Source organism: Lepidothrix coronata, unplaced genomic scaffold (assembly GCF_001604755.1).
Source record: "Lepidothrix coronata isolate B3197 unplaced genomic scaffold, Lepidothrix_coronata-1.0 Scaffold132, whole genome shotgun sequence".
Lineage (NCBI taxonomy): Eukaryota > Metazoa > Chordata > Aves > Passeriformes > Pipridae > Lepidothrix > Lepidothrix coronata.
The window spans coordinates 752,422-765,089 of NW_016690312.1; the positions used below are offsets into that span (position 1 = coordinate 752,422).

Consider the following 12,668-nt stretch of genomic DNA (forward strand, 5'->3'; position numbering starts at 1 on the left):
CATATAGTATGGAAACTTTCTAGATATTTAGGAAATCAGTTGAAACTTGTAGTGAAATCATATATCCAGGTAAGGGAGGGTGACTTTAGTCACTCATTAGACCCTATTCCCCACTTCATATCATGGTATTGGCAGCTCCAGATTTCTTACTGTGGTCCCATGTTCTCAGTGTGGCTTTGGATTTTCATCTATCGGACCCTAAAACCAGGAGAACATGCCTTGACCTGTATTCACAACAGCTGTGTTATTTTTGTATAATAAAAAGAAGGTTTATTAACCTAACATTATTTCTTTTCAGCTAAGATAACAGAAGCACTCAGCACTGATGGTGCTGAACTCTTTGGATCCTGCCTGGACAGCAGCATGAACAGGTAAAATACAGAGGGCCAGTGCAGAATTCCATCCCATCACATCCTATGTTGCAGTGTTGCATCTCTTTTATGTCTAAACAGCTACAGTGGGAATTCAGAAGTTGCCACAAGTGCAAAATCTGGCATTCAGCCTCAGAGAGGGTGTTCTTGATCACAGAGTGAACTCCTGCTGGGAGATGTGACAGTCAAACCTTAGTGTAGAGGGATCTGCTCTAAACTAGCCTCTCAGATATTAAGGTCTACCCCTGCATTATCTCAGTTGCAGAGTCAAATGCAGTGCAGAGAGAATCAGAATTATCTATGTGTGCAATAAAGCTGGTCTTGCTCCCAGTCTGGCAGCCAGTATCATTCCTGTGGCTGGCATTTCAGCTGGCTGCCAGTTCAGCCTCCTTGCAAATGAGTTTCATTTGTGCACAGTGCAGAAGTTCCATTATTTTAAATCCTGAGACATGAGAACAGGGTATTTTAGGTAATAAACAACATAAAAACTCCCCCTCCCTCAATGAATGTAGTCTTATTTTCTGCTGAGATTTAATACTCTGCAGGTAACTTCTAAATCTGGTGATTGTGTTTGGAAGGCAGGTTAAATGACCAAGGGAAATAGGTGAGGAAATTGAAATAAACAGGACAGAGAAAACCCATTTTAGAGATCAGATACTACAATGTACACTACAGAGGACAAGTGTAGGGGTAGGCAAAGGGGAGCAGGGAAGGATGAATGCCCGAAGCCACTAATGACAGTATTTGGAAGAATGCCTTGAAGGCTTTAGTCTTTTCTCCCTATTCCTGACAGGAGAAGGAAAAGCAAAATGAGCATCCCTGCCTCCTCCCAGTGATTCTGCTGGAGCCTAAGCAGAAGGGAGCACCACTAGGGAACTTAAAGTGGTAAAATATTTTGCTACAGCTCACATTAAATTTTTGTTTCCAGGCTGCATAAACTGAAGGTAGGTTCTTGAAATTCAACAGCCTATCAATTATGTCTAAAATGGGGCTTTATCCATGAATTTGGAGCCCAAAGTAAGTATTGTTACTTGTCAAATGTGCAGTTCATGAAAGAAGCTTTTGATTATTTCACTGTATATTTTGTACTAAAGGTCTCTGACCTTTGGACATAAAAACATAAAGAGCTAATTGATCACCACTTGGCTTTTCTAATTTTATTAATCAACACGCTCTTCTCCAGACTTCCTGAAATCAATCTTTGCTTGTGCCTGCCCTGCAGCTTTCACACATCACTTCAGAGCCAGCTGTGCCTGAGTAGCTGCACTTTTCTCCCAACTTCTAGAGGACAATTTGGCCAATCAAAAGAAAGATTTTAATCATGAACATTTCTTAGTACCATTGCACTGATCTGTCATAAGAAGCAGGAACTTGAAGCTACATGTATTTTATGATTGTCCTCTGCCCCCTCTTCTCACTGCCCTGCATTCCTGTCTTCCCTGAGCTCTGTGGTCGAAGCAGACTCTCCATGTGCAGTAGCCAAATATTTCACGTATCACAGCACTTGCTTTTGAGATCAGTGCCAGCCCACAGAGCAGTGGCATTGCTGAGGAGCAGCAGAGTGAGGACTCAGGCTTTCTTTGCAGGGAGGGAGGGATACCTGCCAGCTCAGAGCTGTACTTATCTCTGCTTTATGAGGCACAGAGCAGCGGACACTGTATTCAGGTCACAGAGCAGAGCTCCAGTCTCTCACTCCTTATCTGGTCTTTCATGCTCCTGGGTATTTCCTTTTGTGGCTGTATGAGTTACTGGGCACATGAACCCTGGCCTATGATGGTTTCTTCAGGTAAATCTTATAATTTTGAGGCGAGAACAAGTCACTTCAAGTTCTGAAGAAATCTGTGTGAACAGGAGTGAAACACAGCAGAGTGGGGCGAGCCCAGGGGCTGGCGATGGCTCCAGCACACCCTGCCCTAAGGCTGCCGTGAAACCCTCCTCCTCTTCAACGTGCAGGTGGAAAGCGTCTCTTCCAGGGCTTACAGCAGGACTGCGCGTTACACGGGTTTCTGAGCAACTATTTATTCAGGGGAGGTCCAGAGGTGAGACAGCAATCCCTGTGAGAGCCTGTATTTACATTACGCAGCCCTTGGCTTCCATGACTGTAATTTTTTGGTGTACATGAAGCCAGCGCACGACGTGAGGGGTCGGGGCCGCTGCAGAGCATCCCGAAGGATGTCACCCGTCCAGGAACAGGGAGCGCCGGCCCAGGGCCTGTCCCATCACGGATCTGTGGCTGAAGGCGGGAGGGCAGCCCCGGCCCGGGGGTCAGAGCGGTGTGTCCGTGCCCGGGGACAGAGCAGTGTGTCCGTGTCCGTGCCCGTGCCCACCCGGGGCACAGAGCGGTGTGTCAGCCCGCGGGGGTCAGAGCGGTGTGCCCGTGCCCGTGCCCGTGTCCGTGTCCGTGCCCACCCGGGGCACAGAGCGGTGTGTCAGCCCGCGGGGGTCAGAGCGGTGTGCCCGTGNGTGTGCCCGTGCCCGTGCCCGTGTCCGTGTCCGTGCCCACCCGGGGCACAGAGCGGTGTGTCAGCCCGCGGGGGTCAGAGCGGTGTGCCCGTGTCCATGCCTGTGCCCGTGTCCGTGCCCACCCGGGGCACAGAGCGGTGTGTCAGCCCCCGGGGGTCAGAGCGGTGTGTCCATGCCCGTGTCCATGTCCGTGTCCGTGTCCGTGCCCGTGCCCACCCGGGGCACAGAGCGGTGTATCAGCCCGCGGGGGTCAGAGCGGTGTGCCCGTGCCCGTGTCCGTGCCCCTCTCCCCGCCCCGCCCGTCCCCCCGCGCCGAGGCGGTGCCGCCGTCACGTGACGGCGGCGCCGGGAGCGAACATGGCCGCTGCGGGGTGAGTGCGCCCCGCGTCCCGATCCCCCATCCCTGCTTCCCGCTTCCCGCTCCCCTCTCCCCGCTCCCGGCCTGGCGCGGTCAGTGCGCCCCGCTCCCAGCCCGGCTGCCTCCGCTCTCCTCTCCCTGCTCCTGGCTCGGCCCGGCCCGGCGGGGTCTCGCAGGGGGCGAGAAGGGGTCGGGGGTGCCCCGGCCGGCGGGCACAGGCTGGGGCCGGGCAGCCTCCAGGGCAGGCCGGGCTGCCCGCGCTGCAGCGGCGGGTCCCCGAAAGGATTTCGGGTTTTGCGCGGGGCGGGGAGAGCTGTGGAGGGTCCCACGGGCCCCCCTTGCCCCGCCGGGTCGGCTCGCAGCGCCTCCTCCCGAGCCGTGGGTTATCCTTTCGCTTCTGTTAGGTTTGGAAGTGGCGCTTAAAGCTGGCTTGGATTGCATAGCACGAGGGCTCTCCCGCATTTTATACCTGAATCCAGCCATTTCTTCCAGTGCTGTAGGAAGGTGCCATTAAAAACTCTTATCAAAATGAGGGGGTAACTTTTCGTGGCTGCCAAAGCCGGGTCTGGGACTGGGCTCTGACGGTGTCTTTGGGGACAGGTCGCCTCCCGGTGGGGTCCCCTCCTGGCCCAGGGTTCCCCCAGCGCTGATCAGGCGTTCCCTGGGCAGGGATGCTCCTGCATCCCTGGATCGAGCCGGGGCTGGGGCGTGGGGAGGCTCTGGGACTTCCACGGCCGACCGCACAAGGAGCGCTGAGTTTGCCGTGAAGACAACATCCATTTCACGTCTTGAACAGCACTAATTGCTTTACTGTTTCGTTGTATCGTCCGTTTGTTTGTGCCTGTGCTGCTGTTAAGTGTAGGCCTCTTGAGCTTCAGGTATTTGGTGTGGGAACAGCATTGGAAATTGTCAAGGCTTCAGGCTGATGTTGATAAATCTGTTACTCAAAACAAACAAATAAGTAAGGCCCAGTCAACAAACAAGTGATAACTCGTTGGAAAGTAGTTTCAGTGGTTTCTCATCCTCATTGAAATCTGCATTCTGTCTGCGGGACCTCAGTAGAAGAGAAATGGCCGTTCCATGAATTTTCTGCTGAAAAGAACCAGAAGTACAAAAGGTTAACTGAGAAATGGTAGGAAAACCAGAAATAAAATAGGGTTTTTGGTTACCAGTGTGTTCTGGTGATTGCATTGCAACAAATCCAAAATGTTAGATGGATTATACAGTGCCAAAATGTAAGCTCTCTGAAGATATAAAACTTCTGAAATAAGCATTGAAAATCAGCAGTTCCAGGCAAAAGAAAAATATCCTGTAAAGAAGCAGATGTAGTTTAATGTTCCTAGCCACATTTCACTTCCACTGTAATAAAATAAAAGAGCTCTTCTGTGAGCTTGGGCCTAAGTGATCATAAAAATTGTGTGTGGCAGCCAGCAGGAAACTGTCAGCTACTGTGGGAGGCCTTTACCAGACTGAGCAGTTGTTGAACCAGAGTGGAGAAAAGGAGGAAGCTGAGCTTTTCTTGTCCTGTCCTGGTCTTGCAAGTAGCCACTTGTGATGCTGACTAAGGCTTATTTGCAGAAGCTTCCTGGAGACCTGCAGCACAAAGCAGTGTTTGTATCAAATACACTTTGCTATCAAAGGTGTAACTCTGCAGGAGAGCTCTGAGTTGTCTGTGGCTGGAGATGCTGGAGACCTTGGAAACCGACCTTGAAGGACCAGCCAGTTCATTCAATTCTGATAATTCTGTGGGGGCAAGTCCAGAGGAGGCCACGAAGTTGATCAGAGGACTGGAGCACCTCCCCTAAGAAGACAAGCTGAGAAAGTTGGGGCTGTTCAACCTGGAGAAGAGAAGGTTGCGTGGAGACCTCACAGCACCTTCCAGTATCTGAAGGGTCCTACAGGGAAGCTGAAGAGAGACTGTTCATTAGGAATTGTAGTGATAGGACAGGGACGAATGGGTACAAACTGAAAGAGGGGAAATTTAGGCTGGATATTAGGAAGAAGTTCTTTACTGTGAGGGTAGTGAGACATTGAACAGATTGCCCAGGGGGGTTGTGGGTGACCCAACCCTGGCAGTGTTCAAAGCCAGGTTGGATAAGGCCTTGCTCAACCTGGTCTAGAAGGCATCCCTGCCTATGGCAGGGGGTTGGAGCCAGATGGTCTTCAAAGTCCCTTCCAACCCAAACCATTCTAAGATTCTGTGATTTGTGTGTCTTGTGTGATATAGTTGAGTGATTAGAGATCACGGACCACCATGGAAAGCTTGTAGTTCCTTCTCTAGATAGAGTTTGGTGGCAGTATTGTTAGCAGGCAAATAACATAGTCGTACACAGCCTACACTGTACCTGCATGTGTAAGGTACAGGGTTGATACATGTGTGAAGCAATTACATACACCTGCCCACTTACTGCAGGTGGTTACACAGCCAGTCCTTAGTGTGAAGTTTTTTTCTTGTGATCTTGAGCACTGTGAGGGTTCTCTTCCCAAATTATTTGTGGTGGAAAGGCAGGTGTACAGCCATACTCCTTCTTGTAAGACTTGAGTTCCTCTCTCAGTCTCGTCTCTGGAAAGAGCTCTCTTTCCCACGGTGTAAGCTGTGGGAAGCTCGTGCGTGGTTCATTTGTGTCTAGTGACCCAATCTCTGCAGGCAAAGCAGCACCTGTGGGTGTCCTGCCACGTTGCCAGTGCATCCATGAGGGTGCCCTCAGTTTGGTATCTGGGTGCTTGCAGGAGGAAAGAGAGAACAAAAGCTGGGGAGGAAGCAAAGTTTGCTAAGTTCAATTTCTCTCTGAAACTTAGCTGGTTTTCTTTGCAGAATTTCAGTTGTGAAAGTAGGTGTATTGCCTGACAAGCCTGTGCTGTCCAAGGTATCAATTAAGAGCAAGATTTGCAGCAAGACTCAGCCCAGCCCTCAGGTCCCAGAGTCCTTGCTGTGGGGTCCAGCATGCTCAGCCACTGTGACTGCTACAGCAGCCCTAAAACAGAGGCCAAGGCCATGCCCCTAAAAAACCTGTGCCAGTCTAGAACTGCAGAGGCCACATTGTACTGTGGATTAATATTGTGGCAGCACATTCAGACGGGGAAGGTGAGATCTGTTGTGCCCAAGGAAGAACACACTTTTGCCGTGGGCTTAGAGAAAATGTGCAGAAAAACCATCATTTTGCACCAGAATGCATTTCAGCTCTAGCATTAAGGTCCCAGTAAAAGGCATGCTTAGAGTGGCTTAGTGAGGCTACCAGTAGGAATTGCTGCCTGGCATAATTATTTCTCCTTGACTCTCATTTTGATTGTCAAAGGTTTTAAGTGTAATAAAAACATTAATAGTGGACTTAAAGGAGATGAAAATGTGCCTTTGTAGCAGCTTCCTATGAGCTCTAGGATGTAGAAGTAGGCCTGGAGGAGAGAGGTCAGAATTTTCTCGTTTTCTTTTTTTTCTTTTTTTTTTTTTTTTTAAATCACAGAAAAAGATCTCAAACTTGTGAAGTGGGTAAAATTGCAATGAAGGTGACTTTTTTCCTTCCTTTGAAGCAAAACATGAGACAGGTTGTGCTACAACCTCTGCCTTTTTTTTCTTTTTATCAGCAGGTATAAAGATCTGAGAGTAACATATGACATAAGGGTATCTGATGATGTTCTCTCATCCCTTTTATGAATGTCCCATAGGATGAGCAAATGATTTCCAGGCCCCTGCATCTTGTAACTCCAGGGGATGATCGTGTTTGGATAACAGCGTTTTCAGCCTCTTGTGCACTGCTGAGTTACTGAACCGCACCTTTGTACCTGAAAAGCCTTGCCTATTTTTAGTCTAAGGTTCACTCTCTGATTTATAACTTTCAGTAGCTTTTGCTAGGATTGTATGAACTTGCTTCCTCCTTTCTACAGCCATGGGTACCCCAAAATGAAAGTTTGTGCTGTGCTTCCAAGCTGTGCTGCAATAGATGGTCTGCAGCCCTCGTAATGATCACCTGCCTTGGTGCTGGGTTATCAGGTGTGTGTGGGAAAGAACAAAACTAAACACATATAGGTTTCATGCACCATCAGCTGAACTCCTAAGCAGATAGTTTGCAAATTGGATTAGCAAGAGCAGTCTTTCACCTTCTAAAATTACCTACGCTGTTTTATCAAGTAGTTATAAATAAGTAAAATAAAATATTTTATTAACTCCTTTATGCTGGCAGTAGGAAATTATAGGGTTTACAATTCTGAGGTTGATAAAGTCTTTCAGGTCATGCAGCTATAAATCAAAGGTTACTTTCAGATTGGTTATGGAAGCTATATAATAATTAAGATGTGGAGCTCTGCTCCTCTAAGGTTAAGTCCCTTGGTGGTTGGTTCACTTCTTGTCACCTTAACACGGTAACAATTCAGCTGCCCCTTTCTGTCATCTCCTCTTAGAAGCCTATGTGGTAGAAAACCCCCATCCAGTCAATCACTCTTCAAGAAGCTGAGGGAGAGGGACAAACTGGACTCAAATCATGCTGTGGACTGCAACTGCAGCCAGCTTTGTCTCCTCTTGCCATCTTTTTCCTCTGGTGCTTGTGTGAGCAATGTTTGATTGTCTCTTGAGCAGATGCTTGTATAGAGCATCTCTTCCCTGTGATTAGCCTCTTGTTTGTAGAGCTGAACTACACTGAAGGAATGAACACTGTGCATCTGAACTGTGCTAACCGCTGTCTTTGTCTTCCATTAATTGTCAATTAAAAAATTCTCTTCTAGACCCTCCTTTTGGCTGGGGAATGAGACCTTGAGAGTGCCTTTAGCACTCTTTGCCTTGAACAGAAGACGACTGTGTGAACGGCTGAGACAGAACAAGGATGTCCAGAAGAATTCAGTTGTTCTGCTGCAGGGTGGGGAGGAAACCCAGAGATACTGCACTGACACTGGTATTGTGTTTCGCCAGGTAAGAGCTGAATCAAGACTTCAAAGCAAATTAAGAAACTTTCTTCAACTGCATGAGTTTAAAAATGATTTTAAATGATTCTCCCTTTGTCTTCCAGGTGTGCATTGTCTCGCTCCACTTAAATAAATTGGCTTCTTTATAACATTTCCTCTTCAGCTTTGAGTTACTCTCTTTCAGTGCTTTAGTGGGCAGGCTCATTTTCTGGTTTAAGGGGCCTAAACCTGTTCAAGGCCTTACTGCTCATCAGTGTTTAAATCTTAATCTTGAAGACAGCAGTGGAATATTTCTTCATTTTTTCAGTCTTGTCTGTGACCTGAAAAGCAACCTTCTTTCCTTAATGAAATGTGTTACAGTGGGCCTAAGCTGAATTAATTAATAGAAAAGCATATTTCATGTTTTTATACTAGTATATTCCACAAAACAGCATATATCTTGGAATTTACAACAAATTAGATTCTTCCTTAAGTATCCATGTGTTCTGTCACAAATAGGACTTAACAAGTTCTGGGGATGTTGGCGTAACAGAACTCTAATTATGCATATCCCATACTCTGTGTGACTGCTACAGCACTTTGTTTTGTGCATTTAATTGAGCACATATTTTAATGTATTTATTGGTCTGGTTTTAGAGGAGATGCACCTTTCGGGGTACTAGAGCCTATGTCTGTCCTTGCCAAAATTCATTTTGTATTGTTAGGTGTTTTGTTCTTGGCTTGCTTGTTGTTCAAATAACTGTTGGCTAAAGGCTGTTCCTAGTGCAGCTTCCTCTTCTCTGGGGAAGGCTGAGTTTTCACTTCAGCACTCTGCCTTCACAACCCACTGAAGCTGCTCTCTGCTTTTGCTTTGTCTCTTGTGATGTGATTGTTTCTCCCTGATCATACATTCCCTAATTCTAGATTGGAAGAATTTATTTTAATGTGTGGTGTATGTTTATTGTGCTGAGTTAACCTGTTTGTTTCTTAGGGTGGTTTATTAATCTCTGACAGAGAGATTTGTATTATTCTAACCTAAAACTAATTAATCTGAAAAGGTTTAGAGCTAAACCACTTCTGCCCCTCCAAAAGCAAGAGAGACCTCTTTTAGATACATGGAAGTAGGAATTAGTATGTACTTTAGTGTATTTTTAGAGTGTAGAAGTGAGGTTTTTCTTCTAAGAATATATTTGTTTTAACCTAGGAATCTTACTTTCACTGGACTTTTGGAGTAACTGAAGCAGGCTGCTTTGGAGCAGTAGATGTTGATACTGGAAGATCCATGCTTTTTGTTCCACAACTCCCTGAAAGCTATGCTGTTTGGATGGGAAAGTAAGACCTGTATTTTAACTGCATTCCAATGTATCTGAGTAACTGTCTGTAGGGCTGCAATGCTTTTATCATTTAATCAGATTCCCCCAAATCATGCAGAGTGAATTGTAGTGATATGTACCTACAGAGATGCAAACCAGAATCAGTTGGTATTGATCATATGATCTCTCACCATGTGGGAAATAATACCTTTAAAATTCCATGAATCTCATGGTATCTATGAAAGAAGGTGAACCATAAAGAAAAGTCATTATCTTGTGTTAAGCCCCAACAAGTTAAATAATAAAAGCAGGCTTTTTAAAGCTGCTTTAGCAGTTTGCAGGAGCCTGTGCTGATGAAGCTTTTTGAATGGCAGAAGGTAGCCTCTTTGATACTTCTTTATATGAACTCACAGACTGGGGAATGTGATTTTACTTCTGTTCCATGAGTATGCCATAAACATCTCTCTGTCCACCTTGGTAGTAAATATTGCACAATGCCATAATAGTGGAGGAATTGATTTATGTATGTGTTCATTTATTTTCTCAGTCTTAATTGTGTTTACACCCTCTACCAAACTGTAATTTTTTGTGTTGTCTGCATTGTCTCAGAACATTGGATTACTTCTAATTTAATATTTTGACAGGCTGCTTCTCTTCTAATTGAAGCTATCACTTATATTTCAGTGCTAATTTTTGGGAAAAGGAAAACAGTTGTGAGCAATCCTATGTGCTGAACTGTGCCAGACCATATGGCAGGGCATGGCTCCTGTCTTGTCAGAGAGTTTGTACGAATATTGCTGTTTTAGACCTGCCTGGGGACTGAAATTGTGATGGCGTAAAAACGTGAATACTGCTGTCTGAAATATTTTAGCTGAGAGCTGCACCTGTCTGGGAGAGCAGGTTCTGTAGCACCCATGTGCACACTGAAGTCTGTTCCCTCGTGATGCTTGTTCCCACTTACAAAGTTTTTTCCTGCCCCTAAGTTCTCTTCTGCTGGTTCAAATCAGCTGTTTCATACCCACATTGATTATGCCTAATATGAAAAAGCTTAAAAATATTATTGAAATGCCAGCATCTCATTTTGCATTTTCAAAGAAAACATTGTGGTGTTTATAACTAGTGGCCTTTTTGATTTGTTTGTGCTGCACTTGTTATCTGTCCATTTACAGAATTACGAGTCTGGTTAAAAGTGATTTATTGTCATAGTGTCTTCTTGCAGAGTATAACAAATGGTCTTTATCACAGCATCGTTGTTTCCTAAATGCTCCTCTTTACCCTTCCTGAATTCCTCTGTTTGAATCTTGTTTTCTCTTCTGTCAGCCATGGTCATGTACTTTTTCTGCTTGTCAGGAGGATGGATGAACAACTCGTTTGTGAGTCAGCAGCAGTTCTGCTTCATAGGTTGGTTGGCAGGGGGTACTGCACACAGCCAGGGATTGTGTTCCTTCCCAGAAGACCCAATTTTAATTCAAAATTAGCACTGAAAGAAAAACACAAATAAGTTTGCCTTCCATCTGCTGCAGTTTGTCTACTAGAGTTTGCCTTGGAAGGGCTTACGTTGTGCACGTGGAAGGCACTATCCACCCACTGAAGAAACAGTCACTTAACATCACTGAAGAACAAATCAATTCTATGCCTTGTGTGGTATTTGTGAGGTTGGTATTTTACAGAGGTCTACAGCTGGTCTTCTAGTTCACAGTGCAGGGTGGAGTTGCATTGCCAGCTGTTTAAGTTGCTTTCTGTTTAAGACAGATGTGGGAATCTGTGATGTGAATTTAGGCAGAAATGCGTAGATTCTCTTAAAAGTAATGCAGAAGGCTCTTTGCTACTGTTTTACTACTACTGTATTACTAAATGTATTGTTTGATGTACTGTTGTGCTTTCACTTCTGAAAAACTCGTATTTGAGTTGTTTCCAGAGTGTAGCTTGGCTAATGTGTCAGTCTGAAGGGTTAATCCTTTTGCCTTGAAGTAATGCAACAGTGGAGCTTCTTGGCTCCTTTCAAGCTGCAGTGTTAGTTTGGCCAAGGCCAACAGTGTCTGAGAGCGTTTGCTTGGAGAGGAGCAGACTATTAGTTTACAAATGTGACCATGAACACTGTAATTATTTCAGTCTCACCCAATACTCTTGTTTTTATGAAGGGTGCTGCATGCTGAGGTGGTGCCTGGGGACTCTGCAGAACAGGTGAACAGGGAGATGGTGGATGCACCACCCTGAGCTGTGGTCTGCCCACGACCCAGCACTACTGATGCTGAGGGCAACTACTACTTTGGAAGTGTTACCCGTCTGGGTGGACTTCATGCTGAATGTGTATGCTCTAAAGATTTGTAAATAGCTGTAAGGCTACCTTTCAGAAGTCCTTCAAGCCAAAATAACCTCTGCAGTTTTAAAAGGGAGGAGAGATTTAACTCATGGACTGTGGGCCTTCTCCAAAAAAACCCACAACCTCTTCAGGTGGAAATCACAGAATTGTTACGAGGATAACTTTGGGACTGGTGGTCCTACATCCATGGAAGGGATTGCAAAAACAGTTGCTCTGCTTTTAAACTATGGGTGTGGGCATTTCTCCAAATGTTTGGCCAGCCAGTTTCTTAGTTGTTAGCTGGGAAAATCTTTTCAGGTAAGAGAACCACTTTGCCTGTCCCTTGACCTGTGCCTCTGCCCCCGCCCCTCCGTCGTTTGTAAGGCAGAAACACAGACTGAGGATGGCTTAGGGCATAGGCTTTTCCTATTCCTGGCTTTAGAAGGAAGAGTTTAAGAAATGAGTCTGGCAATACAAGATTGTAAAGGCCCCTTTTTGGGTTGTACCCAGTCAAGTTTGTGGTACAACAAAGCTGTTAGCAATCATTTCTCTTCCTAGAAAGCATTAAGTTGGTATGACTGCCTGTCTTGCACAGAGACTTCAATTTCACTAATTAATGCTGCACCTGCCATTTACCTCCTTAATTATAAATGACAGAACTCGTCAGTGTGCTGATTAAAGATATTTTACAAAGTAAAACACATCGTACAGCAGCTGCTTTACGTGGAACACATGCCAAAATAACTTAATAGCCCTGCCATGTAAAGAGTGTTTTTAATGGAAAACAATAATATTTAACTGTTTCATGCTCTGAAATATACATGAGATGTTATAGAGCAATATTTATGTTCAGTTTCCTGTATTTTCTTTGAAGCCTTGCTGCACGATTGGGGAGTATTGCACTCACTATAAGTAAGGTTTTTCCATGAATTTGATTGGAAGCTACCTGTATGTGCAAAGTTGAACCCTGGTGTAGCACTTGGAGCTGT

At 45.5% G+C, this 12,668-nt stretch overlaps 1 protein-coding gene across 3 annotated transcripts in view; it reads left to right on the forward strand.

Annotated features, from left to right (window-relative positions):
* The first annotated feature begins 2,099 nt into the window (after positions 1-2,099).
* Positions 2,100-12,668, forward strand: part of PEPD (peptidase D) — a 139,410-nt gene continuing 128,841 nt past the window's right edge. The window contains exons 1-4 of one of the 3 annotated variants that reach the window (XM_017826917.1): positions 3,166-3,205; positions 3,726-3,728; positions 7,909-8,092; positions 9,269-9,396. In XM_017826917.1, the coding sequence (XP_017682406.1) occupies positions 3,192-3,205; positions 3,726-3,728; positions 7,909-8,092; positions 9,269-9,396 (329 nt within the window). In that variant the 5' untranslated portion in view covers positions 3,166-3,191. Of the gene's footprint in view, positions 2,158-3,145; positions 3,206-3,725; positions 3,729-7,908; positions 8,093-9,268; positions 9,397-12,668 lie in introns of those variants that run through there. The other 2 variants (XM_017826919.1, XM_017826918.1) reach the window with 2 other exon arrangements.